The sequence below is a fragment of the Chiloscyllium punctatum genome, chromosome 4 (assembly GCF_047496795.1).
Source record: "Chiloscyllium punctatum isolate Juve2018m chromosome 4, sChiPun1.3, whole genome shotgun sequence".
NCBI lineage: Eukaryota > Metazoa > Chordata > Chondrichthyes > Orectolobiformes > Hemiscylliidae > Chiloscyllium > Chiloscyllium punctatum.
This window is the reverse complement of record NC_092742.1, coordinates 31,661,086-31,688,767: the sequence shown is the minus strand read 5'-3', so window position 1 is coordinate 31,688,767 and position 27,682 is coordinate 31,661,086. Positions and strand designations below refer to the sequence as shown.

At 38.8% G+C, this 27,682-nt stretch overlaps 2 protein-coding genes across 7 annotated transcripts in view; one reads left to right on the top strand and one right to left on the bottom strand.

The window, feature by feature from the left end:
* ubr7 (ubiquitin protein ligase E3 component n-recognin 7) overlaps positions 1-20,435 on the top strand; it is a 39,093-nt gene extending 18,658 nt beyond the window's left edge. Inside the window, exons 7-11 of the mRNA XM_072568312.1 lie at positions 404-597; positions 5,806-5,973; positions 11,416-11,584; positions 13,040-13,101; positions 19,656-20,435. Coding sequence (XP_072424413.1) covers positions 404-597; positions 5,806-5,973; positions 11,416-11,584; positions 13,040-13,101; positions 19,656-19,748 — 686 coding nt within the window. The 3' untranslated portion in view covers positions 19,749-20,435. The remainder of the gene's footprint in view (positions 1-403; positions 598-5,805; positions 5,974-11,415; positions 11,585-13,039; positions 13,102-19,655) is intronic.
* Positions 20,436-21,459: 1,024 nt separating this feature from the next.
* btbd7 (BTB (POZ) domain containing 7) overlaps positions 21,460-27,682 on the bottom strand; it is a 48,276-nt gene continuing 42,053 nt past the window's right edge. For all 6 annotated transcript variants that reach the window (XM_072568304.1, XM_072568303.1, XM_072568306.1 and 3 more), the window contains 3 exons: positions 26,941-27,119; positions 26,193-26,576; positions 21,460-25,108 (listed from right to left, as the gene is read on the bottom strand). In XM_072568304.1, the coding sequence (XP_072424405.1) occupies positions 24,293-25,108; positions 26,193-26,576; positions 26,941-27,119 (1,379 nt within the window). In that variant the 3' untranslated portion in view covers positions 21,460-24,292. The remainder of the gene's footprint in view (positions 25,109-26,192; positions 26,577-26,940; positions 27,120-27,682) is intronic.

Here is a 27,682-nt window from a genome sequence, read left to right as displayed (position 1 = left end):
TTGCTTCTCAACAAGAAACTCTTTTGTTTTTACTCTCTCCCCAGGAGCTGCTAGGTCTGTTGCATTCTCCAGCACATTTTGCATCTAAAGTAGCAAATCGTGATTTTGTGATGTACTTGATAATGCACTTCTTGAAGAGAAATGTTGCAATTATTTGGATGGGTCATTGTGTTTTAGCGTGTTGTGAATTGATAATATTGGTGGGTGGAATTGAATATGGGATGGGGAGAGTAGGCAAACTTTTTTTATGGCTATTTTATCTCGATTGACAAGAAAGAATATGAATGGAAAGTAGCCCATCCAGAGGTGTTTGAGTACCCTGTTGACTTCCATCATGGTGGGAGTGTGGGAAAGAATCTGATATCTTGCTTTATTAAAGCTTGCTTTTGTATACTTCACCCAGTGACTAAAGCATCAGACGTTGAAAACAGTGGATCACTGACCAAAGTAGAGGATGGTACTGTTGACGTGTGCTCAATACGGGAAAATGGAGATGTACATAATCAGAATGCAATGACTATTGAAACGAAATCTGACGAAACTGCAGCCAAACACAACGAGCCTTCTACAAGCTATAAAGTCGAAGAGAAATCTGAGGTGACTTTGATTTTTTTTTTCACTAATATGTACCCTGTTTACTTTGAGTGAACCAAGTTGATTTTCCATCTTCCTCTAATTGAAGATTGAATCAGTGTCTGTGTGCGTGGTTTCTAAAAATCCACAACTTGTGCTTCATGTTATTGGAATGCTTTCTCCCATGAAATAAATCAGGGTTGAGTGCTTTATTCTCAAGTGAATGAAGATTAGGGGCATTTACAGCACAGGAAACCCTTCAGTCCATTGTGTACTTGTTGGTTCTCAGGTTGACCCAGCCATCAGTTCCATCTTCTAATTCTTTCCAAATCATTGGTTATAGAGTCATAGAGATGTACAGCATGGAAACAGACCCTTCTGTCCAACCCGTCCATGCCGACCAGATATCCCAACCCAATCTAGTCCCACCTGCCAGCACCCAGCCCATATCCCTCCAAACCCTTCCTATTCATATACCCATCCGATTGCCTCTTAAATGTTGCAATTGTACCAGCCTCCAACTCATCCTCTGGCAGCTCATTCCATACATGTACCACCCTCTGTGTGAAAACGTTGCCCCTTGGGTCTCTTTTATATCTTTCCCCTCTCACCCTAAACCTATGCCCTCTAGTTCTGAACTCCCCGACCCCAGGGAAAAGACTTTGCCTATTTATCCTATCCATGCCCCTCATAATTTTGTAAACCTCTATAAGGTCACCCCTCAGCCTCTGACGCTCCAGGGAAAACAGCCCCAGCCTGTTCAGCCTCTCCCTGTAGCTCAGATCCTCCAACCCTGGCAACATCCTTGTAAATCTTTTCTGAACCCTTTCAAGTTTCTTAACATCTTTCCGGTAGGAAGGAGACCAGGATTACACGCAATATTCCAACAATGGCCTAACCAATGTCCTGTACAGCCACAACATGACCTCCCAACTCCTGTACTCAATACTCTGACCAATAAAGGAAAGCATACCAAACGCCGCCTTCACTATCCTATCTACCCGCGACTCCAATTTCAAGGAGCTATGAACCTGCACTCGAAGGTCTCTTTGTTCAGCAACACTCCCTAGGACCTTACCATTAAGTCAGGCAACATCCGAGGAGCAGTAAAATCGACGTTTCGGGCAAAAGCCCTTCATCAGGAATAAAGCTTTATTCCTGAAGGGCTTTTTCCCGAAATGTCGATTTTACTGCTTCTCGGATGCTACCTGAACTGCTGTGTTCTTTCAGCACCGCTAATCCAGAATCTGGTTTCTAGCATCTGAAGTCATTGTTTTTACCTTACTATTAAGTGTACAAGTCCCGCTAAGATTTGCTTTCCCCAAATGCAGCACCTCGCATTTATCTGAATTAAACTCCATCAGCCACTTCTCAGCCCATTGGCCCATCTGGTCAAGATCCTGTTGTAATCTGAGGTAACCCTCTTTGCTGTCCACTACACCTCCAATTTTGATGTCATCTGCAAACTTACTAACTGTACCTCTTATGCTCGCATCCAAATCATTTATATAAATGACAAAAAGTAGAGGGCCCAGCACCCGAGGCACTCCACTGGTCACAGGCCTCCAGTCTGAAAAACAACCCTCCACCACCACCCTCTGTCTTCTACCTTTGAGCCAGTTCTGTATCCAAATGGCTAGTTCTCCCTGTATTCCATGAGATCTAACCTTGCTAATCAGTCTCCCATGGGGAACCTTGTCAAACGCCTTACTGAAGTCCATATAGATCACATCTACTGCTCTGCCCTCATCAGTCTTCTTTGTTACTTCTTCAAAAAATTCAATCAAGTTTGTGAGACATAATTTCCCATGCATAAAGCCCGTGTTGACTATCCCAAATCAGTCCATGCCTTTCCAAATATATGTACATCCTGTCCCTCAGGATTCCCTCCAACAACTTGCCCACCACTGAGGTCAGGCTCACTGGTCTATAGTTCCCTGGCTTGTCTCTACTGCCCTTCTTAAGCAGTGGCACCACGTTTGCCCACCTCCAGTCTTCCGGCACCTCACCTATGTCTATCGATGATACAAATATCTCAGCAAGAGACCCAGCAATCACTTCTCTAGCTTCCCACAGAGTTCTCAGGTACACTTGATCAGGTCCTGGAGATTTATCGGTTAGGCTACAATTAGAATATTGTCTAATTTTCAGCCATTTGCACTTACTGTAAGTTAGAGAAAAACTGCTTTTGTTGTAAAGAGAGATTAGAGAACTTCCTGTGGAGCAAAGCAAGTTCAGAGAAGGTATAAATGATGTGGAAAGTTGAGAAATTTTGATAAGGCAAATAGAGGGTATGTGTAGACACTCATTAATTGGCACAAAGGTGAGGTGTGAAGTGGTGTGTTTTGCTGGGAAGAACAAGGAGGCTGCGTACTGCTTTAATAGTGAGTCTAAATGCCACAGGAGTAGAAGAATCTAGGGGTAAGACACAAGTGACAAAATACTGACTGTTTAATCTGGCCACATTACAAAAAAATTACAATTACAAAATATTCACAATTTCCAGATGGATAGAATTGAAAAGCAGAAAAGACATTGATAAACTTTTGTAGTCTAAACTAATTACTCTACATTTTGAGTTCTGTAAATCTGTGAATTGTAATGATCTGTCTGATTAAAAAAAAATAACATTACAATATAGGCACAAGGAATACAAGTTTTCTTTTAAAAAAAAAGTTTACAAGAATGATTTCCATTCCAAGATTATCTATCAAGATGGGGCAAGTTGGGATTTCTTTCCCTCTCTTGGAGAAAGACAAGGGTTGTTCTGATTATTTTTTTAAATGATGAGGCTTGATGGGATAGACAGAAAGATTTTCCACTTTTAGAAGATTTAATAATGGGGCCAAACTAGCTAATAAATCCAAAATGGAAATCTGTACAGCAAGGAGTAGTTTGAAAAAAAGAGTGTTGATAAATTTATGAGGAAGCTTGATACATAACCTTGGAGTGAGTGTTGTTGATGGGTTTGGAAGGAGGCTTGTGTTTTTAAAAATGCATTCTGGGGATGTGGGCGTTAGTGGCCAGTCCAGCATTTACTATGCGTCCCTGATTACCCAGAGGGCAGTTAAAAGGTAAACACATTGGTGCAGATTTCGAGTCACATGCACTCTAGACAGTAAGGATGGCAGATTTCATTTTCTGAAAGACATTAGTGAACAAGTTGAGTTTTTATGACCATCAACAATGATCATCATTAATTCCAGATTTTTACTGAATTCCAACTCTACTGTCTGCCATGGCAGCATTTGAACCCATGTTCCCAAAACATTAGCCGTGTCTCTGGATTAATATTTTAGTGGTATTGTTGCGAGACTATCACTCACTAAAATAATTCATAGTGATTACACATTTTTTAATTTAAATGCCAGATTTTATTGAATTCAAATTTCTCCACCTGATAGTGAGATTTGAGTCACTGTATTGGATTACTAACCAAGTGACTACTAGGCCACTCAATCCATGTAGATCAATAATACTGGTATTAATCAGTACAGCTGAGTGGCCTGTGTGCTGTGATTTGATGTGCTCTGATTTTTGCTTTTGATCTGCTTTACTGTCTGGCCTAATAAAAGCTCTTGAGTATTGCCATAGTACAGTACTGGTATAAAGCCAGTAAGACCAGACTCTGCCACTTCAGTCTTCCACTTAAATATTTTGGAGTGTATAAAGCAAGCGAAAGACTCTCTGCCTTGTGATGTACTGTAAATCAAATGATGTGCTGTAAATCAAACACAACAGTTTCTTTAAATATATATATATATATGCTTGTAGCAGTGTTGATCTTTTGGGTTTTAACTTTTCAGTTCAATTGTCAAAACTCCCATCAACTGTGACCCAAATGCTTATTTGTTTCTCTTCAATTACAGTTACCTCCAGGTTTTGTAATTTATTATTTATTTTACTTTTGTGAATCTGTGAATAAATAGTTATAACTGTAATCTTTGAAGGACTGTATGGAGCTTACGGGTCATCTCATTGGCTATGGACGTCCCTATAATTCAAAGTTTATGTGAAGTTACTTGGGTTTCAGTTCCATAGTTTGGCTAATCCCTGATAGGCAATCAGTTACTCCCTGATGCCCATTATAGTTTTTCTTTTAACAAGTTACTAGAATGCCGTAAGTTTAAGTATACTCCTTCAATTGAGATGTTTCACACCTGGAGTTGTATTTGTTTAAAAAATAACTTATCTCAGACTGGTGATTTTTAAGTAGAAATCCAACCTCCGTTACTAACTGAAATGGCCATGCAATGAGTTTTTTCCTTTTTTTTTTCAAGGGGAAAAAAATTCTACTGCTATTATTTAAAGAGAAACAAATGCATCCCTTGTAAGTACTTATGCCTTGAACCAAAATCCCAAACAGAACACCCCCATTCTACTTTTCAATTTCAACCACAAATCCATTTTTACCCACTACAACTTCCTGAGGGATATTCCATTCTGGAGCCAAACCTCGGTATGTCACAGCTCCCAGGAATTCACTCAAACTCACAATCTGATAATTGCTCCCAAAATTTTTTCTCTGAGAAATTCACTGCCAATTTCATCCATATAGCTTCACGAGGTAGATCTTAATTTCCATGAATCTGCATGTTCTTTTTTTTTTTCTTTTTGCAACATGGGTCACGCTTATAGTCCCTGCATACAGTTAGAGTTCTTTGCTTCTATTGCACTTTGAGAGCACCTGGCAGACTCAGCCTGTCTTCCCCACACTGACAGGCACACTGCCTTACAGACTGTTCCAAAATCTCTGATTTCATAGTCAAGAACCTTCCCCCTCCATATGTCCAAAGTGACATAGCTGGTCTTTAGATAAAAATACTTGTCTTTAAACTGCTTTTTAATCTGAAAGCCTTCCCTAATTTGCAAACTATCTTCAATCCTTTCTTTGGATTTTGTAAATTACATAAATAATTTAACTCCACTCCCGATTTTACACCTTCGCTTCAAGCCCTCTCCTCAGTTGTCAAGAAACCTGCCACCTTCAGATACTGAGAGCTGCCATTACAATCCTAGTTGCAACACGAGAAGACTTCTCACTGTTTATTATGCAACGCCAAGCCTATTTCATAAACTATCCAGATTGAGCTCTCTCTCATTGTCCCACAAATACCACAAAAACCCCTTACTCCAGACCCAGAATATTAGAAAGCAGAAGTTACAATCCTAAAATATATCCTCTCGAACAGCTACATTTGTTTAAAAAGGTTGTTCCATTTTGTATCCCAGGGAGCCAGTGGTGACGATGCAAGTTGCAGCGTGAAGGAGGAGAATGTCACTGAGAATACAGGTTGCAAACTGCAGCAGGTGAAGAAAAAGGGTGAATTGCAGAGAGACTGTGCCACCTACTGGCCTCATAACTGGCGTAATAAGCTGTGTACCTGCCAGTCTTGCATGGTATGTTTGTCTTCTCCCATGACTTTTCTCCCTGTCACCACCCCCAATTTTTTAAAATGATTTTGATTTGAATCCTACTTGTTTAAAAAGAAAAGTAAACTAAAAGATACAAAAATTCCAAGTTTTGGTTAAATCAGCACCACAAATCTTTCTTGTAACATATTTGAAACTAGTAATGTCAGAGATGTTCTACATCCCTAATTACATGAAGTTGCAGCTAATCAACATTGCTGTTCTTCACTTGTCTCCTACAGTTGCTGTTTCTTCTAACTGTTCTGGTTTATTGTTTTTCCAGCACTTGCACTTTTTTGTGAGTTCTATTTTGGAAACCAAGACTTGGCCATCCTTTGCAATTTGGATTATAACTGGAGCCATCTGCAAACACAATATAATTGCTTATTCATCTAAAGCTGATAGAACGTCCACAATGAAAGGACATAAGCAGATAGTGTTTTATAGATATCCAAAGTACAATTGGATGTTCACTTCCAAAGCACTATTACAGGGACTCCCCAATTTGCAAATGTCTGACTTAGAAATAAATTTAGGAACAGTGTCACAGTGAAGCACTGTGGGAAAGCTGTCCACACAGTCTGTGACATGGTGAAGCATTCTGGGAAGTGTCCTCTCAGTCAGCGTCATTAAGTTGGGATGATCTGTTGAGTTCTCAGATAGGTTAAGTTATTTGGTATTCTGTTCTTTTTGTTTATGTTTCATTTGGTAATCTTGTAAATAAATTTGTTTTGTTTAAAACTAAGTAGTTTGACCAGTCCTGGAATAACCGTGTTACACCTGCTTAAAACAAATGGCAAAGTTAGGGCCTGGGCCACTTTCTTGAAATGTTTTGAGGGGGTCTGGCCTGGTCACAGGAAGTTTGGAGTGGTTAGAATGGAATAAAACTGGACTAGAGGCTCCAAGGGAGAGAGCCGATTTTTTAGTAAGAAAGATTAGGTAAATATTTACAATGATTAGTGCTTATGGTTTGTAGGGTCCTTTTGTGGCTTATAGTTTCAGGGCTGTTTTTTTTTCTGTTCCTTGTTACTACAGAAGGGCCCTAGAGAAGTTGATAATATTTGATATTAAGCATCTTCCAAAAACTTTAATTTAGTCGGGTAAGTGATGGCAAGAGGGCTCAAGGCTGGGTTTGCTTCTCTGGCTCTGTGGGAAGCTGGGCACATTTCCAGTGTGGGGGCCTGGAATGTGTGCAGGAAGTGTCTCCAGCTGCACTCCTGGAAGCCCTTGGATTTTGGAACTGGAGTGGCAGCTCAGGACACACTGGAGCATCCAGGAAGCTGAGACAATTGTGCGTAGCATGGCCAGAGAGGTGGTTACACCGCAGCTAAGACTCAATAGGCAGAGAGGGAATGGAGGACCACCAGGCAGAGTAAGGAGATTAGGCTGGCAGTGCAGGAACTCCCTGTGGCCATTCCCTGATAGACTGCTTTGGATACAGTTGAGGGGAATGACTTCTCTGGGAAAATCATCATTGACTCAAATTTGTGGTGCCATGGTTGGCTCAGCTGCACAGCAGAGGAGCAAAAAGTGTGGAAATTCAGTAGACATCAGGGATTCAACTGTAAGAGGAGTAGACAGACGTTTCTGTGGCTCAATCGAGACTCTAGGATGGTATGTTACCTCCCTGGTGCAAGTGTCAAGGATATCTCTGAGCAGCTAAAGGACATCCTGGGGAGGGAGGGGGAGGGGAGAGAGAATGTGAACAGCCAGTGGTTGTGGAATGTATTCGTACTAATAATAATAATTTTCTTTTTTTAAGAAAAAAGGGATGAGGCCTTAAAAAGCAGAATATTAAGAAGCAAGCTGAAAAGTAGAACCTTCAAGTTGGTGATCTCAGGATTACTACCAGTGCCACGTGCTAGTCAGAATGGAAATTGTAGGATATAGCAGATGAACATGTGGCTGAAGAGATGGTGGGACCCCGAGGGTATCAGTTTCCTGGGGCATTGGGACCAATTCTGGGGAACGGTGGTACTGATATAAATTGGGCAGGTTATATGTGAGCAGCACCAGGACTGATGCCTAGGAAAAGTATTTGTAAGAGACTTTAAATTAAATTAGCAGGAAATGCCAAGGGCAAAAATATTAGTAGGGGTGGTATATAGACCGTTAAGCTGTGGAGCTGATATTGGGAATGGCATCAAACAATAAATCAGAGACGTGTTAAAGAAGCATCTGTAATTATGTGACTTTAATCTGAATATAGATTGTGACTAATTTTATTTGCCCAATCCTGCAGAGAATGAATTCTTGAAGTGTATACAGAATGGTTGAACTAATACATTTGAGGAACCAGCTGGAGATCAGGCCATCTTAGACTGGGTAGAATGCACTGAGAAATGAATTAATTTTTTAATGTAGTTTTGAGACCTTTGGTGATGAGTGACTATAATATGATAGAATTCTATCATAAGTTGGAGAGTGAGGCATTTGATCCTGAGACTAGGATCCTGAATGTTAAGAAGGAAAACTATGATGACATGGGGCATGAGTTGGCTATGTGGATTGGGAAATGTTACTGAAAGGAATGACAGTGGATTGCCAGTGGCAAACCTTCAAAGAGTGAACTCCAAGAATTGTTTATTCTTGTCTGGTGCAAGACTCCAGATAGAACAGTGGTCAAACCATGGAAATTAGTCATGATTTGGAAGTGCTGGTGTTGGATTGGGGTGTACAAAGCTAAACATAACGCAACACCATGTTATAGTCCCAACAGGCTTATTTAGAAGCACTAGCTTTTGGAGCACTGCTCCTTCACTTGATGAAGGAGCAGTGTTCTGAAAGCTAGTTCTTCCAAATAAACCTGTTGGACTATAACCTGGTGTTGTGATTTTTGATTATGGAAATTAGTATAAGCATAAATTAGCAAGAAAAAACAAGCGAGCTAAGGATTGGGAATAGTTTAGAACTCCGCAAAGGAGGACCAAGTGATTTAGGAAGGGGAAAATAGAGTAAGCCTGTGGGGAATGTAAGAACTGACTGTGGAAATTTCTATTAGTATGTGAAGAGAAAAAGATCAGTGAAAACTAATGAAGTCCCTTTACATTAATTTATAATGGGAAACAAAACTGACTGACAAACTAAATTTTGGTTTGATTTATTGTATTGCTTTCTTTTGCAAGCAGTACAGGCAGATCATAGCAAACAAGAATGTACACAAGTCATAGGGTGCTTAGATTGAGACATACAAGTAACGCTGCACAGGAGATGCAGAAAGCAAGATCAACATTTAAGTTCATGCTTTGTTTCTGTCACCTCAAAGGAGGTTACACTAATACCAGAAATGAAGGGGAACACAGGATTTAGTGAGAGAGGAACTGAAGCGAATTTGTATTAGTAGAGAAATTGTATTGGAGAAATTGATGGGATTGAAGGTAGATAAATCCTCAAAGTCTGATAAAACCACATGAGGAAGAGGCCATAGAAATAATGGTTGCATTGGTGGTCATCTTTTGAGAATCTTTCGATTCTGGAATAGTTCCTACAGATTGGACGGTAACTAATGTAATCTCCCTATTTGAAAAGGGAATTGGAGAGGAAATGGGGAATTACAGACCAATGAATGTGAGATCAATAGTGGGAAGATGCCAGAGTCCATTATCCAGGATTTTACAGCAGAGCACATAGAATCAGGCGCAGTCAGCATGGATTTACAAAAGGGAAATCATGCTTGTTAAATCTCCTGGAATTCTTCAGAGATGTAACTGATAGAGTTAATAGGGTGTGTTTAGTGGATGTGATTTATTTGGATGTTCAGAAGGCTTTTGACATAGCCCCTCATAAGAGATTAATGTGTAAAACTAAACTACACTGGATTATGGCTGATGTATTAAGATGGAAAGAAAGCTGGTTAGCAGACAGGGAATGAGAATAGGAATAAATGGTCTTTTTCTGAATGGATTGGTATGGGGACCCCTGCTATTCACATTGTGTTAATGATGTCGGGTGATTTGTGAGGATACAGAGATGTTGCAGTCTGGTTTGAATAGGCTGCGTGAGTGGGGAAATGCAGCATAATGTGGATAAATGTGAGATTATCCACTGGTAGCAAAAACACTAAGGCAGATTATTATTTGCATAGCTGTAATTGAGAAAGGTGAATGTTCAATGAAACCTGGATGTCCTTAAGAACCAGTCACTGAAAGTAGCCACACAGGTGAGAATGAGAAGATTAGAGTACAGGAACAAAGATGTCTTGCGGCTATCATACAGGGCATTTTTGAGGCTGCACTTGGAATACTGTGTGCTGTTTTGGTCTCCTTGTCTGCAGAAGACGTTCTTGCTATAGAGGTATAGTGAAGGTTTACTAAATTTGATTCCTGAGGTGGCAGGACTTTGATAAGGAGAGTTTGTGTCAGTTAGGATTGTATTCACTGCAGTTTGGAAGAATGGGGGGAGGGGAGGAAGAGGTGGGATGTGGGATCTCGTAGAAACCTATAAAATTCTAACAGAACTAGGCAGAAGGCTGTTCCCAATAGTGGGGGCGTCCAGAAATGGAAGTCAAAGCTTAAGGATAAGTGGTAAACCTTTAGGATTGAGATGACAGGAAATGTCTTCACCCAGAGAGTAGTGAACCAATGGAATTCACTAACAAAGAAAGTGGTTGAGGTCAAAACAGTGTTTTTAAGAAGGTGAATGTAGCTCTTGTGGCTAAAGGGATTGAGGGATATGTGGGATGGTGGGATTAAAGGTGATCTGGTACAGGGGTGTAATTTTAAAGACCTGAACTATAGATTATGATCAGCTTAATGTTGTCCTGAATTGTGATCTGACGTGTACAAATTGACTTGTGAATGGAACCTGTACGCAATCCAGGGGCTGTTTGTATATGTATATTTAATTGTTTTAATTGAGTTTGGGAATGTTGGTGTAAAGCTGAGTTTTGGGAAGAGAAAGGAAAATGGCAGTATACCCCCCCCTCTGAAAGCAGTATAACTATAACGTTTGTGCTTGGATTGCTGATAACTGTCACATTCCTGTACACACAATACTGTATCCATGGTTGGGGATGCTTTCAAGTGTATCTCTGGACAAGTAGTAGTGGTTGGTCTTGCAACTGAAAGTACAGGTGACAGGCTGTGCTTCTGCGAGACGAGTGAAGAAACCTGCTTAACAAAGGAAATTCTAATGTATCTACATGATTTTATTTTAAATGGTGAAATGAAGACTAAATACTGATTTACATTTTACACATTCTGTGAATGAAATACTGATGTATATTGATGATTTAGCGGTTTTAGTTAGAAGAAATTCCTTCTTTCTATTTCCACAATTGTCTTAAGTTTTGTTCCGGTCAGTGATTGAAAACAAAACTTTTCAATTTTTTTAAAAATGTGTTCATTGACAGGATGTTGATGGAAGTAAAGTCTTTCTCATTGTGACTTGGTCAGTTTGTATTCACACGTAAGAGTTGGTCTTTCTTTTCAGAACCTATATAACGAACTAGAAATCTCCTTCCTGTTGGACGAATTTGATACCGTGCTGGCCTATGAAAATAAAGGCAAAACAGTCGAAGAGACTGAACGAGAAAAATGTGATCCATTGATGACCGCCCTGAGCAACATGAATAGAATCCAACAAGTTGAACTCATTTATGGTAAACCAGTCCTTTTTTCTTCTCTGGTGATAATTGAATAGAGATTTTCTAAAGCATTTTAATTTGATCCTTAGCTTCTTGGTCACCTGATTTTTTTTTTAACAAGTCTCCTTTTGCAATGTGATCGAGAGATCAAGCCCTGTGAAGTTAGGTAATGAGATGGGTTTCCAGAGTAATACGCTCAATTTTTTGTCAGTTTTTGTGAAATTAAGTTCTGCACTTATATACAAACTTTTTTGAAAGACAGCAGATGGAATAATATCAGATTCTGCTCACCTTTTAGGTTTTTCATTTGTTCTAGAATATATGTTCAAGATTTAGGATCTAGAATGTAGTGTTGGGATAGAGGATTTTAAATACTGCTAATTTTTAATACTAGATCTCAAAGCTTCTCTCTTTACCCCTTATGGGAGGTTTACTAAAACCTTGTGAGTAATGGCTTCTCCAAGACGATTTTTCTTTGAAAGTGAAAATGTCTGAAAATTGTCACTAAATGAGTTGTTAAGAGTATCCATTAAAAAAAAGTGTATTGTGGAAATGCTATGAAATCTACAGCTTCTGTTTCTCTGGTTTCCATAATTAAAGTGTCAGCACACGTGAAGCCATGTGCAAAGGGACCTGGGTGTCCTTCTGCATGAATTGCATGAAGGTGGTTTGCAGGAGCAACAGATACTTAAGACAAATGGAATTTAGTCCATCATTGCGAAAGGGGTTGACTTTAAAAGCAGGGAGGTTATGTTGCAGCTGTATAGGGTGCTGGTGAGGCCACACCACACCTGGAGTACTGTTGCTGTTTTGATCTCCTTACTTGAGAAAGGATGTACTGGCACTAGATTTGGGGTGGGGTGGGCATGGTGGGTAGAGGAGGTTCACCTAGGTTGTTTTCAGAGTTGAGGGGTTTGGCTTATGAGGAGAGACTGATTAGACAGAGATTATATTCATTGGAATTTAGAATGGCGGGGAGGGGAAATGAAATCACAGAAAAATATAAAATTGAGAATATAGAAGCAGGGAGGTTGTTTCCACTGGTGGGTGAATTTAGAACAAGAGGGCAAACCTCAAAATTAGGAGGAGCAGATTTAGGACTGAATTGAGGAGTAACTTGTTCACACAAAGGGTTGTGAATCTGTCGAACAGCGAAATAGTTGAGGCTTCATCACTGTTTAAAAAAATCTTAGCTTTAAAAACATTCAAAGGAATTAAGGGTTTTGGTGAGAGGGTGGGTAAGGAGCTGATGCCACAAAAAGAACAGCTATGATCTTATTGAATGGCTGGCGAGCTCGAAGGGCCAGATGGCCGCCTCCTGCTACTAGTTTTTACGAAGTGCTGCTTGTCTCCAGTAAATTTATTTTCCATACTGGATAGAAATGCCGGACCACAGAATTAAGTCATTACATTCACTTTGAGGGAATGGAGTATTTTACTGAGCTGTTTGTGATTTCTTTTCTTGTCTAGAATACAACGATTTAAAGTCTGAACTGAAAGATTATCTGAAAAGGTTTGCAGATGAGGGAAAGGTAAGAATTATTCAATGTTTTAGTCTCTGAAATTTGTTTTACAGCTATCAGAATTTAAAGATTAAAATGAAATACATACCTAGTGGAACTAAGCCAAATTCTGTGCTGCACTTGTTGCTACCCCATTCACATCAATGGGGACACATTTTGGTTCAGTACAGTGGTGAAGGTAGGGGTTAGATAGTTGGAAAGGAAAATTGGCCTACCACCCTGCTGTATGCTGTAAAATTCTTTGATTGGAAAGTGTGTGCATGTGTTCATGTTTGGGTCTGAGGAATGAATGATTGTCTGTGACAACTTTGCCTTGAACACTGAGCTGAAGAAACATGTGTGAAAAGATGGATATTGGACATGTTAGCGCTTTGAGGGCTAACCAGGCTAACCTTTTTTGGAAACCATCCATCAGTAAGATGTACAAAGAAGGAACAAAAACACCGAGGTTAGTTAAGGAGAAGTACATCAGATTCCTGCCAAATTCTAGATCTTGTGTAAGACCATGGACATGATCCAATTCAAGTCACGAGTTTAGCTCTTATGTAATAATCCATTCCCTGACAGTTCTGCTTTGTTCCATCTTGGCTTCTCTGGAGCCACAATCACAAGGCCAGACTCCTGCTACCTTTCTCCTGAGCTTGACAAAGGAGAAAGAGTTGTTGCTTGGGTTCAACTGGAACTAAAACATCTCCAATCATTACTTCTAACCACCTAGGCCTTTTTACCCTGATATCTGGAAAGATGTTTTCTAAAAAAAAATTTACCAGAACAAGGGCGTCACTGGCTAGGCCAGCAATTATTGCCAATCTCAAATTGCCCATACAGCAGTTAGTCAACCATATTGTTGTGGATCTGGAATCTCATAGGCCATACGAGGTAAGTATGGCAGTTTCCTTCCCCAAAGGACATTAAAGGACAGGCTTTTCCAACAATGTTACAGTTGTCATTAGACACTTAATCCCAGATTTGTATTGAATCCAAACTCCATCTGCCATGGCAGGATTCAAAACAGAACAGTAAAAACTGAAAAATCTATGGATGCTGTAAATCAAACAAAAATAGAGGTAGCAGGACAAGCTCAGCAGGGCTGGTGGTATCTGCTCAGAGAAATCAAAGTTAACATTTTAGGTGTGGTGACCCTTCCTTTAGTTCTAAGAAAGGGTCATCTGACCTGAAACATTAACTTTGATTTCTTTTAACAGTTGCTTCAAACCTGCTGAAGTTTTCCAGCAACCTGTTTTTGTCCTCAGAACATTACCTGGATGTCTCGATTAGCAATCCAGTGATAATACCACTAGACCATTGCCTCCCCTTTTGGCGTTCCTTTATCCACACTACCATCCCTGGCCTTTCATGATATCTTCTACAGACATGGGATCACCTTCAATCGATCTGTTGTGTCATTTGACTGTAATTTCCACTGTCAACTACATTTTGTATTGTTAGAATGCTAATCTGATTTTCCATCTTGATGATCTGCAATTTATTCTACTTGATGGTTTGGAGTCTCCTAACATTTAAGTCCTGCCTAAACTGATTTCATTTGTAATCTGCAAAATTCTTAAACTATCTCAGTACCTTTTTAAGGTCCTTATCCTGTATCTTCGGTATTAACCGCACAAATTAAAGTTCCACTTTGCAGTAACCCTTTACTAACTACCCAAGCAATAGTACATACTTGCAACACCAGTTGTTTAGTCAGACCCTGCATCTAAGCCCTTGTTACCAAGTGGTCACTTGGTAAATATTCCACATCTTTGCCCCACCAAAATACGTCATTCATTTGTAAATGTAACTAAGAAACTTTTGATTTCAATATTAATCAGTTTGCAAGAAAATTCAACATGCTCCATGCTCTGCCATTGTAATAGTCTTATTACTTAGAAAATATATTCCACACCAGGCATACAGTTGAGGGGGAAGATATTGAATTCTCCAAAGGTTTTGCCGTGACCAACCACATCTGGCTGCAGCAAAGAGGTCATAGGAGATATATAGGATAGAAACAGACCCTTCGGTCCAACCAGTCTATGCCGACCAGATATCTCAACCCAATCTAGTCCCACCTGCCAGCACCCGGCCCATATCCCTCCAAACCCTTCCTATTCATAGACCCATCCAAATGCCTCTTAAATGTTGCAATTGTACCAGCCTCCACCACATCCTCTGGCAGCTCATTCCTTAAGTGTACCACCCTCTGCATGACAAAGTTGTCCCTTAGGTCTCTTTTTATATCTTTCCCCTCTCACCCTAAACCTATGCCCTCTAGTTCTGGACTCCCCGACCCCAGGGAAAAGACTTTGCCTATTTACCCTATCTATGCCCCTCATAATTTTGTAAACCTCTATAAGGTCACCCCTCAGCCTCTGACGCACCAGAGAAAACAGCCCCAGCGTGTTCAGCCTCTCCCTGTAGCTCAGATCCTCAAGGTGGGATTTTTTTCCTCCCTGAATTCTTTAGCAATAAAAGGTCATGCCTGAAATCGGGTTATCAATTTCACCGTGGCTACATGACCACCTATAAGTGGTCAGATCCTGCTATTAGAGGTGGGGTATCTCTAGGTTCACACCAGTAATGGATGGAATTTCTGTATCTCCTGGTAAGGCAGGGAGAAAGCTATTCACACATTCAAGGGGCTATTGTTTATTTCAGTTGCCATAGATACTGTCTGATGGTTGGTGACTACCTCAATGACATACCATGATACATTTAGTGTGTATCCCTTTGTTTTAAAAGGTTATTCTAGTCTAGTCCTTGGTCTTTACCATTCTGAAATCAGGCCCTGTGTGTCCACTGCACCTTTCCTGTCTGACCCCCCCCCCCCCCCCCCCCTCCTTAATCCTGGTTGCCCAAAGATAGCCTGGAGGCCTCTACCCAGCATGAATGATGGTTTCAATCAGAATTATTTTTCCATCAATAGCTTCATCTCCCTACCACTTAGTGGACGTTACTCCAACTCGCAACTGGTTGCATTTTAACATGAGTATAAATGCAAGACATAAAAGAAATAACAAGAAAATATCACCATTCCTTGCACACCAGGGTCGCTAAGGCTGAAGCAACTTCATACTGCTCACCCTCATTGTACTACTTTGGGAAGTTTTTAAAAGTTCAAAGCCAAAGATTCCCTCTTTCAAATTTCTTTCTCTCAGCCAGTTTCTTTTTGACTCCTATCTTCATTAAATCTAAAACTTGGCACCTTGTAACTTTATCCTAAACTGATTTCTGCTTGCTTGATTGATTGTCCTGCTGTGACCTATTCATTTAGTGGCTGGTTCTTCAAATGCCTCAAATCTTAAATGATATTATTTTTAAGGTTAGAGGGGAAAGAATAAAACTGAACCAGAGGATCAACTTTTGTAAAAAATACACCAGTTGATATGCATATGGAATAAGCTGCCAGCAGAAGTGGTTGTGGTGGGGACATTAATAAGGTATAAAAGGCATTTGGGCAAATACATGGATAGGAAAGGTCTAGAAGGATCTGGCGCAGATGCAGGGAACTGGGGTTAGCATGGATGGACATTTTGGTCAGCACAGACCAGTTTGAGCCAAAGGGCCAGTCTCCATGCTGTAGGACTCTGACTTTGTAACTCCATTTATCTTCTTGTGCACCTATCATTGACTGCTGTACTTCAACTAAGACAACTAGTCCTCAAGGTCTACCTGAGCTTTTGCTTGATACACATGTATCCTGGCAAAAGTAGAGGCATTCATTTTGTGAAACACCTTGGAATGGTTTTCCTACATGAGATACTGCACAGTGCAATGTTGTGCTGATGTACTTTGTCATTCCACAAGATGCAAGAACAAAATTTAACCGCTCAGTCTATCGAGTCTACTGCGCCGTTCAGTGAGATCGTACTCTACCTGCCTGTCTTTTTCACTTTAACTCTGGATTCCCCTACTGAATAAAAATCTGACTTGAACTGTACATAACAATCCAGCCTCAATAGCCCTCTGCAGTAAAGAATTCCACAGATTTACTACCCAGAGAAGAAATTTTAAACCGGAAACTGTCTTTTCTGAGATCATGTCCTCTGGTCCTAGACTGCCCCACAAAGGGAACATCTGCATCTATTTGTCAAGTTCCTTAAGTTCTTGTGTGTTTCAGTAAGATTATCTCTGTTGTCTGAACTCCAATGAGTACAGGCTGAACCCCTCATAAGGTGGTCTCTGCATATAGAGAATCAATATGCTGAATATTCTGTGGACTACCTCCAATGTCAGTATATCTTTCAATAAATAAGGGGACAAGAACAGTTCACAGTATTCCAGGTGGCATGTAACCTATGCTTTGTATAGTTTTAGCAAGACTTCACCCCTCCCCTCTTTTTCTTTTAAAATAAAGTACTATTTACCTTCCCTATTACCTGCTAAACTTGTATGTTGGAATTTTGACTTATGCAAAAGACTCCCAAAGTCTTCTGCCAAAGGTTATTGCAGTCTCTGTTTAAATTATATTAAGCCACCTCCATTTTTTCTAGTAAAAATGTATAACCTCCCATTTTCTACCAGGTTTTTGCCCATTTGCTTAACCTTTTTTATCTATGCCTCTGTAGCTTGTCATACAATAATGTATAATTTTGCAAACTTAGATGAAGTGAATGTACTATAGTCACTATATATTGTAAATAATTGTTTTATCCACAAAACCTAATGGCACTTTGACATGAGTTCATGGCTCAGAGCTGTGTCTGAATATTTATTGTGCCAAATGATGGAGGTGAAGTTAAAAATCACAGGTTTCTTTGGAAGCACACTCTTTCAAAGTACTGCTTCTTCAGGTGATTGTGAAGCACAATCATGAGGGTTTTTAGCAAATGGATTGCAGTGTCATGGAATATAATTTAGATTGTCTTTTAGAATTATCTTGTTAGCTTCTGTTCCTTCATATATAAATCCCAAAACTTTGTTTAAAAAGTTACATTCTCAAGATAGCTTTAATAGGTGCCATCTCAGCTCAGATAATGCATTGAAGGTGTGAGGTTAAACTCTGTCTCAACTGGGACCTTGGATTCATGTCACACTACAGATACACACACACACACCCTCTCACAAACTTTTATCCCATTACACTCCCCCACATACACACACACCTCCACATGTGCACACAGTCACTCCTGCACACACAAACAAGTTTGTAGGGTGAATTTGTACTTGCAAATTACATTTTATTTTGCTCAAAGACTGCATAAATCCATGTAACATTCTGTAAGTCTCAGGTTAGAAATAGAATCAGTCTGACCTATCATTGGGTGCTGGTTGAGAGAATTTAACCTCACACCTTCAATGCATTATCTGAGTTGAGATGGTACCTACTGTTAAAGATTGCTTGAGAATGTAAGTTTTTTAGTTTGTTCTTTCAGATGTAAATCCTAACATTTTCATTCTAAAAGATGAAAGACAATTTAAATTTGTTTAGTATTACATTCCATGACACTGCAGTCCCGTTGTTAAGTCTTACGACCTGGTGAACAGCACTTTGAAAGCTAGCACTTCCAAATAAACCTGTTGAACTATAACTTGGTGTTGTGATTTTTAACTACTGTGGCAGTTACACTAGTAACTTCATTGTTTGCAAATGTAGTTCCTGTTTAGTGTGAAGAAAGTTATTTTAATACCCCTTAACTTTCACCAAGATGCTATTATTACTCTGCAGCCTGTTCATGTTTTTTTAAGATTAGATTACTTAGTGTGGAAATAGGCCCTTTGGCCCAACAAGTCCACCCAGACCCATTCCCCTACAGTTACCCCTGCCCCTGACACTATGGACAATTTAGCATGGTCAATTCAGCTAACCTGCACATTTTTTTGGACTGTGGGAGGAAACCAGAGCACCTGGAGGAAACTCACGCAGACACTGGGAGAATGTGCAAACTCCACACAGTCATTTGCCTGAGGTGGGAATGTTGAAGCCAGAATAATCTTTAGCAGAGCAACCCACATCCAGTCCCCCCCCACTAATTTTTAAAAAATGTTCTGGAAAGGTTGGGAACCACTATTCTAGGGCATAGTCTTTTCTACTCTCCTTGTAGGAGGATCCCATATCCCAAGAATGTGTGTCTGGTGAATGTTTGAGTGTTTCCTTCTTGGATCACAACACTATTTCAGGTGTAGCCAAAGCTACACCTCACTACAAGAGGATTCAAGTAAACAGTATTTGCTTTGTGACAGGGGTAGGTTTAAGTCTCTTAAGGGCACAATTCATACTTTTACTGAAACTAACCAAGCTGGAGGTAGTATCTTAATTTGCTGGAAATTACAATTTAGCTTCAATTTTGTTTTCAGTTTTGAACCTCTCTTCTGATCCATATTTTTCAATGGAAAACCTCAAAGTTACAAATCAGAATCGCAAAGTGCCACGATGTTTTGAAGCAGTCCTAGGCTGCACAAAGTCTGAGTTGCTGCATAACAACTGGAAATGCATCTAAACATGATTAGTCTCATTGTGGAGAAACAATTGTCAAACTAAAAATATTAATGCTGTCCTAACTTCAAAAGCTGACCTTTTTTGTTTTGAGTTTAATTTTAAATCAGTCCTATTTTACATCCAATAGGTGGTCACAAGTGAAGATATACAGCATTTCTTTGAAGAGCTCCAGTCAAAGAAGCGACGGCGGGTGGATGGAATGCAGTACTTTTGCAGTTAAAGCTGAAAACATTAATTGCTCAGATCTAAAATGATTTTTCAATAACAATTAAAATTAGTTGACCCCATTTTTTTTCTTTTGCCAGTGTTTCATATGAAGTTCACAAAGGCAGCAGAGAAACTCGTTCAATATGCAGCAGTGTTAGAGAATTTAATGCAGGGACTGGTGCACATTTTGTAGAGAGAAACAATATCCAGCTATGCATAACTGGACTTTATAATTGAAATTAATGGCTTCTACAATGTATTTTAAACTTTTTAAACTGTTGCCCATAATAAACGTGACAATTAAAACATGACCAGTTAACATGACTGCGCCCATTCCTTGGGTTATCTCTGTACTCCTGCCCAAAGCATAGCTTATCTGGATAGCTCCTTTGTAAGCTTTGACAGCTGCAGCATGGTAGATGTTGAATATGAAATGATATGCAAACCTCAAGACTTATCTAATTTTGTCTAAAAGTTTACTTAACTGTTGCTGAGAGGTATAATTCAGCAGGCTAAAATTGATGTGTATTATTTACAAAAGACTTGTTAATATTGGATAGAATCCTTGAGTATGGTGGTGGTGCAAGCAAATCCAGCAATCAAAAGATTGTTTCCTGCTGTTATGAACCAACCACTAAATCCTTCTGGTTCAGAAAATGTTTGTTTCATTTTGGCTTTTAAAATAAACTAGATGCCAACATCCCATTTTGTATGTGCTTTATCAAGTTATAAAGGAGTATCTAGATATACTATTACCTACCTGTAGAGACTGAAAACCAACATGGATGTCAAGTGGAAATCCTGGATCTTGTTTGGTCTTCACCTGAACAACTTTGTACTTAAGCTATAACAAGTGCTTAGTTTAAATGCATTTTGTTTCCACTATCTGTACAGGTTATAATTGAAACATGGATTTGGCTTTGGCATTGTCTAAATAGCTTTGCATCAATATACACTGTTTAAACTCTAATACAGCTTCTACAACTTCAAATCTGTAAAGTTGACTGAAAGATCATAGCTGATCTATTTTGTAATTAATCTTTAAATATTTGCTATGAGAACAGATAAGCCAATAAAATTTGGTTACTTTACAAATTAACTGATTATTATGAAACCCAATTCTATCATTTTAATACCTGGATTACTTGTCATTCCTGAATGCTAGATTTCAAGAAAGCCATGAGTAACACTTTAAAAGGATTGTTTGGCATTTGGGGAGAAATGTATATGTCTGAACAAGGTACAAGAAAATACTTAAAGTCAAATGAGGAGGGGGATTTGAAGAATGGTTGGTTTTTAGAAGAAATTCTACCTTGCAAATAGAAATAAGAGTAAACCGACATTAAGCCTGAGCTGAAAGGGGAACGTTAATGGAGGGTGTTTAGATAGGGGAGATACTTAAGCACACTAACTTTATGGAAGCTAAAGTGATCATTTGAGCTGAACTTTATGTGCAGCTGAATATCGGCATTGGTTTTAAGGTGGAAGTTTAATGGTGATATGTGCTTTGGGTTGCACAGTAGATCTTGGTTAGACTTTTATGCATATCACTAGGCATCTATGGGACTAGAGTGATTATGATTTCAAGGAATCAGTGTAATTTTTGATTCAATTGAATGTTTATCATTTGCAGGTCTTGCAGCTGTCTCGTGGTAAACCACTCTGCAGCACATTAATTTAAAACTGGAAGTTGCATATTATAAACCAGTTTTACAATTTAAAAATGAGTGAAACATTCTATAGACCATTTATTTGAAACACCACTTATGGCAATGTAGAATTTGTTACATGCTTTTTCTTCCCCTCCCAGAATAGTAGAAAAATAGATCAGATTCTGTACAACTACCATGGTACTTGATAGGGAGATGCATCTTATTAAGCAATAACAATCTTACTAAGATGCTAAAATAAAAATAGTCTCTTTAAAAACATTATATACACTGAAGCATAGTAGAATCTACAAAGATGGTTATGCAGTTTGTAGAAAACACTTGCATAGGACGTTTGATCAACATTACTGATACTTGAGCCTTTAGGATGGAAGGCACTTCACTGTATCCCAGTAACAGCTTCGATCAGAAGAATCAAAAACAAATTATGAAAGGATTAACACTAACAATGCAAGTTTTTGAAATCTTTTGCTATCAAACACCAGAACCTCATCTTTAAACAGATTCCAAGATTTTGTACAGGTCTAACATTCAACCAAAGTTAAATTGGTAAATCACTGCAATTTAAGAGCATGCATTTGTTGGGGGGTGGGGAAAGCGAAGATGATATATAGCTCATCAGAACAATATAAAAAAGTAGCAGCAAGTCAGGCAGCTTTGAGATACTGTGCTGTATACTGGGACAGTTACACAGATTATCCTACATTTAAAAAGGATGAGACAGATTCCAGGCATATAACAATTTTACAATTTTGAACAATCATTTGAAAAATTGCTGAGCAGAAGCAACAATTTCTTGTAAGTTTTGCTCAAATTTTTCAAGCATTTACTTAATCCAGTAAAATCTCATTTCAAGTTCAGGTACATCTGGAAACAATACACCTGCCTAGTGTAATGAGACAGACCAGATGGTTTTACCCCTTTCCCTGAAAGCAATATCTCCATGCACCTTGGGGAACAAAAATAAAATTCTGTTGTGCCTTTCATAACCTCAGGACATCCCTAAGCTAATGAAGTACTTTTGAAGTGCAGCCATTGCTGTAACGTAGGAATTACAGCAGTCAATTTGCCTTCAGCAAGGCTCCACAAGGAACAATGCAATGTTATCTGAAGAATTTATTTTGTGATGTTGAATTGGGAATAAATATTGGTCAGGATGCTAGGGAGAATTCCCCTGCTGCTCTTCAAAATAGTACCTTAGGATCTTTTATCTCCACCTGAGAAATCAAGCAAGGCCTCTATTTAATACTTCACCCAGAGCTCCTCAATTTTATGCTAGTCTCTGGAGTGAAAAGCGAATCTCAGGACTTTATAGCTCAGAGCAGGGAGTTCTGTAAAAGCTGAAATTCATTTAAAGTTGCTCATCAGGAACGAACCTTCATGATTATATTTTAAATCTATCATTTTGATTGCAGTACCACTAAAGACAGATGATTAGATTGCATAGTAGCAGTGAAGAGATCAGTTTTTCTATCACTCATGCTTTGCACTGGAAACTGGCAGTTAGTCATTCATTCACACTAACTTATCTCCTCTCATTTTACTTCTAATCCTGATCATCCATGCAAACAAAAATACAAATACTGAACAGTAAGAACATAAAAGTGAAAAATAAACATGCACAACTGTCAATCCAGTTTTATACTATAAATAAAAATGTTTAAAACATACCACAACCCACTAGTTCTAAAACACTAGTTCTATGGAGCTTGTTGCAGCTTATTAGCTACTTAAAGTTTCCATATGCAATTTTTCTTTGAATCCATAGATTTTCTACAACTAAAATGAATAATTTTAACTCCCTACATACTTTCATCTTGTCTCTAGGGTTAGCATAACACTTTCCCCTTCAAACAGATTAGAACCTTGTGAAAACGGAGAAAAACGTTGGATGTGACTCACCTGGGAATTGAGACCTGAAGCTGACCACATGCTGGGCAACAGAAAAGTACCTCAACAATGGAGTAATATAGCCCCAGTGTGTGCAATATGCAAAGTCTACCTGGATGCAGCAAGGGGAAATATAATAATTTTAAAATCATAACATAGATCTCAGATTCTAACTTTTCCCTCCAATTAGTTGATTGATTCAAATACTTCAAAGTACACTATTTTAGAGACCAACATCCAAAACTTTCAGAAGCAGCTGCCTAATCAAATGAGGAGGAGAAAGGCCAAAGAGGTTTCACATATCCTGCCACTGATCAACATGAGGCAAAAGATATGGCAGCAGTTTTGGATGGAACTCTAGCTACTTTATCTATGTTGCTAGGATTTCTGCCTTTGGGATTCAGCTTCTCTCCAAATATTAAAACATTAATCTTATAAACCGATTGTCACAGCAATCTGATTGTCCCAAGATTAAGACAATGGATTCAGATTGACTAGGATCTGTGCTCTCTCTCAATACAGGCAGTGGACCAATGGAATACAGATAATCTTCCCTTTAAGTGTATTCCAATGCCTAGAATATACTTTAAAAGAATACCATCCATTCTAAAGAAGACTATAAACTTTCTCAAAAATGAGAAAATACATCAACTGGTATCAGAATACTTTTCAGACATACAGCTCACCATTAAATATCACACAGCCTTAATTCAATACGCAAAATACACATTTTTTAAACAAACCTGTAAAAAGGAGGTAACAGATCAAGCATGTTTTTTTCTCAAAATGGTAAACTCGATTAAGCAGACTATTTAAACATTAGAAAGAATGAAAATACTGGTGCAAGACATGGTCTTCCAAGATATCACAAAAGTCATAGAAAACCATCTAGAAATAGTTCAGATCAAGGTAGAAATGTTATATATACAAAACTTTATGAAAGCAAAGTTAATAATGGAGTCATCGCTGAAGAAAACAGACTAGATTACGGTCGTCATTAAAGAGCAGATTTTTTGTATGGAAGGTCAGGTCTGCTTGGTGATCTCCTTTCTCGGCTTAATGTATCTTCTCTATGCTGAATATTTCTGTGCGGCTGGAGACTGATTCCTGGCTCCAGCATACCACCATCAGCTGACCTTCTATTGCAGCTGGCCTCATGATTCTCAGAACTGCAAGGCACATGCAAAGCTCGACTTGCTGTTAGGCCACAAGTCAGATCTGTCTCCATTAAACCTCTACTTCTAGTATGCAGAGATCCTCCACTAGACTCTTGTAACAGTGCCAAGTCCAATCTGTGTGGAGGTTGCTCCAAGAAATCAAAGTACGGTGGGTCACTAGGTCGTGGCTGATGAACTTCAGGAGGCAGCAAGTATTCTCTCCTTGGTTCTTCTGGTTTACTCGAGGTTACGTTGCAAAGTGAGGTCATTTTGAAACTTGCTGCTGTTAGCCTATTGTGACTGTACAAGTCTGGACCCAAAAATGTTCCTTGTGCAGAAGCTGGTGTACGCCTACTGGTTCCTGGAGTGTATGATCGATAAGCTGTACTGGAAGAGAAGTCATACAGATCTGGATACTCCGGGAGGCCTTCCCGAGATTCCAGTTTCAGCTCAGGTTTCCTCCTAGTACTGTGTGTATGTTTATTGTGTATATATGGAGCAGGACGTGGAAATGATGCCGAATCTGAAACCATTTGGTTTATTTCAGCATTCAGACTCAGTTCCGGAAACCTTCTATCCTTCAGTGATAGATTACTTAAGGATGTCACACCCATTGCAATGTCTGGCATTAGTTCATTTAAGGTACCTTCAGTATTCTAGGAAAATTAAAAAAAAGACATTTATAAAATTTCCAGATCCACAGCTTTATAAACCAGACCGTTTAACATAATTTGTCAGATATTTATCAGCATGCAAAATACTTTTTAAAAATTAGATTAAATATAAAATCTTATTAAAACTTTTATATTAAAGCATCTGACAGTTGGAACCAATGAAAGGTAAAAATAATGAAAACTAAACATTCTCAGCTAATCATTAACAGAGTTCCCTGGACAACATTCTCATGTTTTCCTACTCTTACAATCAAAACTGATGTCTGGACTGAGATCACATTAATGTTCTCAATCAATAAGAGAAACAATTCTCTCATGGCAAATAGTCATTTGCAATAAAACAACTGAATTCTTGTTTTAAAAAAAATACGTGTTTTGAAAGGAGATCAGTTACAGCCAATTCTGCAGGGTTGAGAGTGTTTCATTATTAAAGTAGTGACCTTGCCTACAGGTCATGTTAACATCTTAATACATTTTCTCAAAGGCACTGGAACAATTTTCTTTGACCACAGCATAAGAACACAAGAAAAAAAAATTAAAATCAGGTGATCAAACAGGATGTGGCATCTCGCATGTAGCTTCACTTCATGGAAGCACAGTTTGAACAATCCATTCACAAGTCTATAAATTCACTCTGCAATACTACTGAATTTACAGAATTCTGTAGTATTGGTATAAAAAATGCAACACTCGCATTGGGACCCAGAATATTCAAAAATCAGTCCCAAGTTCACTGCTTATTTGAATCATGAAAATTTAATGCTTTTGTAGCACTGCTAAATGTAACCTTAGGAAACAAATTAGGCTGGTTTTGCCTAGTTGGAAATAAATACTTGATTTATTGAACAACAACAGCATCAATTAACTATCTGCTACGGAAGTCTCAAGGAGGAAAAGAAAAGCACTGAGGTCATTGGCTGTTCGTCAATAACTCAGATTAAAATAAACTCTCATTAGAAATATATTAATACCCCAGCATTCGAAGACTTAGGCCAAAAATTGTAAGGAAAGGCATAAACTCTTACATATTTTGTTACTGATCTAACATTTGGAAGTCAGAACTTACCGTCGGCTCTGGTGCTATCCGAACCAATCCAGAAGAATTGGTGCAATCAAGAGGCATTCCTTTACCACCAGATGGATAAACAGGCCTCGAAGCTAGCATAGGGTATAGCAGAGAACGGTTACAAGGGTATGACAAGGAGCGAGATGACAACTGGCCTGGCAGTCTCTGCCTCCAGTCTACTTTGTGCTTTTCATGAACTGGGGGAGCAGGAGGGTGATATGGTGGCGGAGGTGGTGGTAACGTTGGATGGAATGCTGCACAGGGTTCAATATCACCATATTCTGCAGCTGATGAGCTGTTTATTCTACAATGGTTGTGCTGCCGAAGACCCAGCAGTGGACTCTCATCACCAAATCGTTCATGAGGAAAAAATTTATGAGGATTCTATGGGAAGTAAACATAATTCATTATCAGAGCTTTCCTTCCATACCTATATTTATTAAAAGATCTATGTAGAATACTATACAAACATCTACTGCTTATATTAAAAAAAGCTGTAGGGAGTATTAACAGAAAAATCTCTACGCTGCAGATTAATAATTTTAAGTGCAGCCTAAACAGTTTAGTAAATCTTGCCTAGCTAGATATATTGCAGCAAACTGCTTTGGTCAAAACAAACTATGCAAGACATTGCTTAATAGTTTTCTGAAAGCTCATTTGTAGCTTGTGAAATATAAAGTAGAATCTTAAATCAGTTTTAATCTGCACTTATCAATTACATTTCTAGGGCCAGTAACATTTCACATACCTGAAGCAGCTCAACAGCAGCATCGGGGAGGTTAAATTCCCTCAACACACGAATCTGAATTTCGTAGCTAACAGTTGCTCCTTCTCCACAATTCAATGCATATGCACGCTGGACCTGATCAGTGTGTCTAAGTTCCTGTAGACGTCTGATCATATCTTTTACCATATTCAATGGAGGGACTGTAAAGTAATATTTATTCATTTATTAAATACTTTGAAACAATTTCTGTGTTTATAGACATTCCATACAGGAACAGAAGCATGGGTAACAAACTTTCTTAAAATGTCAAGATGTACTCTGCCCCCAAATTCTACAGCAATGCCTCACCCAAATGGTTACCATTTACATATCAACCACAGTACGGAAGATGTTGGGAGGCTATACAACTCTTATAGATTTGGGTCTGACATAGATACCTTTATTAATTTAATGGTATCAGCTTCTCTCTTACTCAGAGTTGTCTCTCATTTCTTTAAATCCACAGACAGTAGAATTTTCATGAAACCTTGTGATCCAAACTGGATATGCACATTGAATTGTTATAGAGTCAAAAGAAAAACCCAAGAAAAAAAGCCAGTTTACTTGAGTCACTTCCATAAAACTAAATTTCAAACTTAGAAATGTGTATTATTTAAGAAAGCTTTTTTTTCAAATTGTATAATAACAGTCTTCCAGGGGTACAAACAAACAGATGTACAACACATATAATCCAATGGGCCAATGCAACCTAAAGATTTTACCT